At 39.5% G+C, this 5,222-nt stretch overlaps 1 protein-coding gene and 1 long non-coding RNA gene across 2 annotated transcripts in view; one reads left to right on the top strand and one right to left on the bottom strand.

The window, feature by feature from the left end:
- Window positions 1-2,068, top strand: part of mthfs (5,10-methenyltetrahydrofolate synthetase (5-formyltetrahydrofolate cyclo-ligase)) — a 4,532-nt gene extending 2,464 nt beyond the window's left edge. Inside the window, exons 2-3 of the mRNA XM_019858081.1 lie at window positions 1,050-1,314; window positions 1,535-2,068. Coding sequence (XP_019713640.1) covers window positions 1,050-1,314; window positions 1,535-1,761 — 492 coding nt within the window. The 3' untranslated portion in view covers window positions 1,762-2,068. The remainder of the gene's footprint in view (window positions 1-1,049; window positions 1,315-1,534) is intronic.
- Window positions 1,931-2,263, bottom strand: LOC109508202 (uncharacterized). The gene is made up of 2 exons (XR_002166609.1): window positions 2,160-2,263; window positions 1,931-2,124 (listed from the first exon to the last, which is right to left on the bottom strand). It is a non-coding gene; the product is annotated as an uncharacterized LOC109508202 (long non-coding RNA).
- Between the last annotated feature and the right edge of the window lie 2,959 nt (window positions 2,264-5,222).

Below are 5,222 nucleotides of genomic sequence, written 5' to 3'. Positions count from 1 at the left end.
CATGAAACTGTATATTGTTGTATATACTGTAAATAGACTTTATATAATAAAATACATTCAAAACCCATATATAGTAAACAGTGTGGGACTTCACTATCACTGTATGAGGTAAGAATCAACAGCGTTTTATCACATTTACACAACACTTTATGAATACAAGTAATGAACAAATCTGAAATATGGCAGGGAATGTGTTTCCTTTTTTAGTTTTGATTTTGAGCAGCAAATTTGAAGTTTCATATTGGTGCTCACCAGGAATGCATGAGCAAATTTGCACTAATTTTCACTTGAACGAATAGTGAAAAATCTTGGGATTTTTTTCTGTTAAAGTTTCAAATAGTGTGTAAATTGAATACACTTCATCTTCAGCATGTTAAGTGCCAGTTTCGTAAGTGGCCCCGTCCCGGCCACGCCCCGTCTCGGCCACGCCCCTTTCCACTTTTTTCAGCACGAGCCACGCACATCCCTGAAAATGAGGAGCTGGGCCACGCCCCTTTCCACTTTTTTCATCACTAGCCACGCTCATCCCTGAAAATGAGGAGCTGGGATTTAATGTGTGGCGTCTGAAAAGACATCTAAATACGTCTTTGGGAGTGAATGAGTTAAGGCGCTCAAACCCAGGACACTGTGACTGGAAGAGCAACACTCTATTCGTGGTGCCAGCTGAAAATAAGTATATGCAGGCTTGCAACAAGCAAACATAAATACATTGACTACACCAGCCGCATCGAAAATAAAAAAAGGGCGCAAGGTTTCGAGTGTGATGAAATAGCATTACATTGAATAAACCAATGACATCAGTTACGTGATTCTCTTGGAAACGACACGCTCTCAATCGGGGCCTTATTTGGCACGCCCACTCTTGCTCTAGACACCCTCCGACACCTCGGCACATCTCATTAAATTGCTAATGAAAACCCCATGCAGAAACACCAGAGCGAACACCAATTCGAACTGATAAACTTTTTAAAGTTTTGATACGGATATGGTAATGTTTCATCGGACTCTGCTGTTGAATCGAATTGTCTTGCCCTGTTTATTTCTTTCAGCTCATCAGACACCCAAAATATGTGGCTTGTAAACGTATTGCAGTATTTCTCAGCATGGATGATGAAGTACACACCGAGGAAATCATCAAAGATGTGTTTGAAGTGGGTAAAAGCTGCTTCATCCCCAGATATGACCATAGCAGCAATCACATGGACATGCTGAAGCTCAACAGTATGCAGGACATGACCTCATTGCCCAAGACGTCTTGGAATATCCTACAGCCCGCCGAGGATGACAAGAGCAGAGAAGATGCATTTTCTGGAGGTAGAGACTGCAAAACTGTTTTGTTTTGTTTTTTTGTTGTTTTTTTTGTTTTTTTTTACCCCTGAGTCTGAAAATGGCAAAAATAATTCACAAACTAGTCTGTCCAGCGCTATCGTTTGTCTTTTAGCCCTATAATAACTTAACCATAAGTGCACGTTTGAACCTGTATGACTTCATTTGCAACAAACGCTAACACTCACTTTTTACCAATATTTTCTAGGGGGTCTGGATCTCATTTTGATGCCCGGTCTCGGGTTTGACCTGTCTGGAAAGCGTCTGGGCAGGGGCAAGGGTTTCTATGACACTTACCTGGAGCGCTGCCTCCGGCACCCCAGAGGGAAGCCCTACACCATCGCTTTGGCCTATAAAGAGCAACTGTGTCAGGATATCCCTGTTGACGGCAATGATGTGCTCATTGATGAAGTCCTTTATGAAGATAAAAATTAAGCATTTTGGTTATTTATGCTGCTCAGCATAAATAAACAAAATGTTTAATTTGCACTGTTTCATGCAGTTGCGTGGATCTTTGCATTAAAACAGCAGGATGACAGAGGTGAGTATGGCTGTGACTCAGCAGGTCATGTGTACTGATGATCCAATCTGCAGTGTCCTTGAGTTTATGCTTACCCAGAAGTCATTCGCTCGTTCAAAACGCTAACTGGTACAACAGAACTGTAACTCATGCAGGGATGTGCAGGCCGGTGAGGAAGAGTAAAAAAAGTAAACAATAATTAAATACAATTATTTTCGATCACGTTCTCTGGTCTGATTTGGTTTTATTTTAAGTCTAATATTCATTGTGAAAATTTCCTGTTCAAGTACATAAATTACTTACATCAAGGCACCAAATGCGAGACCGTGCAGCCTGTTTTATTTGAGATTGTGCAATCCCTGACTGAAATCAGAGCTAGCACAGCGCAACGGCGCCATCTATTGCTAGAATTCTGCTACTAGAGATGGCACAACACAGGACGCTTTCTTGGTTTGTCGAGTTGCTGTTCTTTTCAGGTCACGGTCACCTTGCATCCGGAAAGTATTCACATCGCTTCTTTTTCTCCACATTTTATGTTCTTGTCTCATTTCAAAATAAAATAAATCACAATTTCCCCTTGAAAATTCGACACACAACATACCCCATAAAGTGGATGAAGTGGAAACTATCGTCAGCATTGAAGGAAAGATGAACATAGCCATGCACAGAGACATCCTGGATGAAAACCTTTTTCAGAGTGCTCAGGGCCTCAGACTGGGGCGAAGGTTTACCTTCCAAAAGGACAATGACCTAAGGACACAGCCAAGATGACAAAGGAGTGGCTTCAGGACTGCTTCTGTTTTTTGAGTCTTCTAGTGTCCCTTTAGGGGCTCTACCTTTAAGGCAAAAGGATGATAAAACATTCTGGCTTCAGCACACTGCAATTCAACCGGTGTTCAAAGTTAGGGGATGATATAAAAGCAGATTGTCAGTGTTGCATTAACAGTACTAAGTAATAAAAAGCCTCTGTGGTCTAAGATTGTTATAATGGGGTGTCACCTGGATTTGACCCTGATTGGTGTCTATTTGTAATTGAAACCACGGCCTTAGGTACTGATTGGAGTTGACTGGTTCTCCTTGGAACATTTTCCTCGGCATCATTTTCCTCCTCGGTTCCAAAGAGAATAAGATAAGAAAACCTTTATGTGTCTCACAATAGAGAAATTCCCAATTTACAGCAGCAAAATTATGAAAGGGAGAAAGGAGAAGACAATTAAACTGCCTAAGATAGGCAAAACTCTCACATAAATTCCCAATTTACAGCAGCAAAATTATGAAAGGAGAAGACAATCAAACTGCCTAAGATAGGCAAAACTCTCACACGGTGGTATTTGATAAAAACATGTTTTTCCTCATAACTTGGTCTCCACTTGAGTTTTATGGTTCGTATTATTTAAAACGGATAACATTAATTCAGATTCCACATCATGTTACATCTTTACAGTACTTAAATGTGTGCCGGTCACATGGGCCACTTGGTTAATCATAAATCCGTGATGACACGTGCTCACATGGGCGACACGGGCAATTGGGTTCATTAACATTCAAGTTAATTTCACATGTTTTGGTACAAGCTGCCAGAGAGACGAGCTGCACATTTTTTTTTTCAAATTTATTTAAAAGAGTTTTCATTTCACTCTGTTTGAATTAAATCTCGTGTGTGTGTAAACTTATCGTCCATTCAGTCTATCAAGTTGAATTTGTCAGCTGCTTGACAAAAAATATGGCTATTCCCCAAAATGTAACATAACTCAACTCAACTCAACTAAACTGTATTTATAGAGCACTTTCAAACAGCCATCGCTGCATACAAAGTGCTGTACATGGAGCAATTCAACATATACAACAAACAGTAAAGCAAATCGGTAATAAAGATGGTAGAAAGCACCGAACAGCAAAACCAAGAGCAAATCTAAGTCATGCTGAGTCATAAACATACATACAACATACATATACAACATACAACAACATAAGAGATGAGACGAAAAGCCAAGTGTCCTTCCTCCAATCTGGAAGACAAGGCCTCGCCAACTAGTCATGTGCGTATTGAGTTGCACAAATCTCTCTGGGTTTTCTAATTTCTGTACGGTGAAGGGAAACAGGCCAAGAAGATTTGGCCCGATAATACTGTCCGTTTCATATACTGTAGTGGATGTATTAGGTGTATTCTAATCCAACGCTGTATCATTATACTGTCAATAATATACTTCCCGCTCACCAATTTTGGAGTCGTGACTGGGAATGGTTCATGAGTTTGTGGTTGGTGCACAAAATTATTGTTTTTACAGTGTAAAGATGTCATTTTAATGACCGTTTATAATCAATAATTACAACCATATAATTTCCAAATATATTGCAGTCCCGAAGGTAGCTACACATGTGAGCAATTTATTGAAACACGACAATATGCTTTTTCTAAATACTTAAAAAATAATACAGAGAAAACTGAGGTTACCAAGTTGGCTTGGCCACGGCAAGCCTTTCAGTTTTTCATGTTGCCACCAAATTACCCAGTAATAGCCCACCACTGATGTTGAAAAAAATTTACACTACGGGTGTTGAATTAACACCAGCATATATACAGGCTTGATTTGTATCTTAAACACTTTTGGGAAACCAACATGATATTGTATCACAGTTTGTGTCATAATATCAGACCAGCTAACATAACGTGAAGTTGACTGCGGGGGAGGATCATAATATCAGACCAGCTAACATAACGTGAAGTTGGCTGCGGGGGAGGGGGGGCGTGGTTTCAGTGTGATCGATTACTTTAGTGGCAGATGACCAGGTGCATACGTGAGTGCGTGTGTTCGTCATTCTTTACCATACCATCCACAGTCAGTGTTTCATGAAATGAAATTCACACCTCTCCAGAAAATGCCCATCACACTCATAATCAAGCAGGAACAAATCAAAATAAAAAGCAACATTTGGCTGATCTTAATTTACTTGATAATGCCATTTTCTGTGTAGTGGCTTTGCTTTTGTGTCCTATCTCATAGTCTACTTCTATCTCATGCTTTGATTCGCTAACTAACGGCTAATCCCAGTGATCATTTCTCACAGACGGCTGGTCGACACCATTTTGCATACTGAGATCAATGGCTCATTCATTCAAATCACATCTAAAAAGCACACTGACAAAAACAAGTCTCTTAATTCTTCACAATTCTAAATGTTGCTTTTTTTGCACTAAGCATTCTTTATTATAAGTATGAGCATCTATTTATTAAGAGCATAAGTATATCTTTATAAAGAGCATAAGCATTGTTCATAGCAAGCAGAATCAATTCACCATTATTAACACGCAAATGTATGATAACTAAACCTAAAATACATAATTATTCCTTCACTTAGTTTATATTATGGTGTG

The sequence above is a fragment of the Hippocampus comes genome, unplaced genomic scaffold, assembly GCF_001891065.2.
Source record: "Hippocampus comes isolate QL1 unplaced genomic scaffold, H_comes_QL1_v1.1 scaffold178, whole genome shotgun sequence".
NCBI classification, from domain to species: domain Eukaryota; kingdom Metazoa; phylum Chordata; class Actinopteri; order Syngnathiformes; family Syngnathidae; genus Hippocampus; species Hippocampus comes.
The sequence above is the reverse complement of the archived record's forward strand: the minus strand, read 5'-3'. Positions and strand labels throughout refer to the sequence as shown.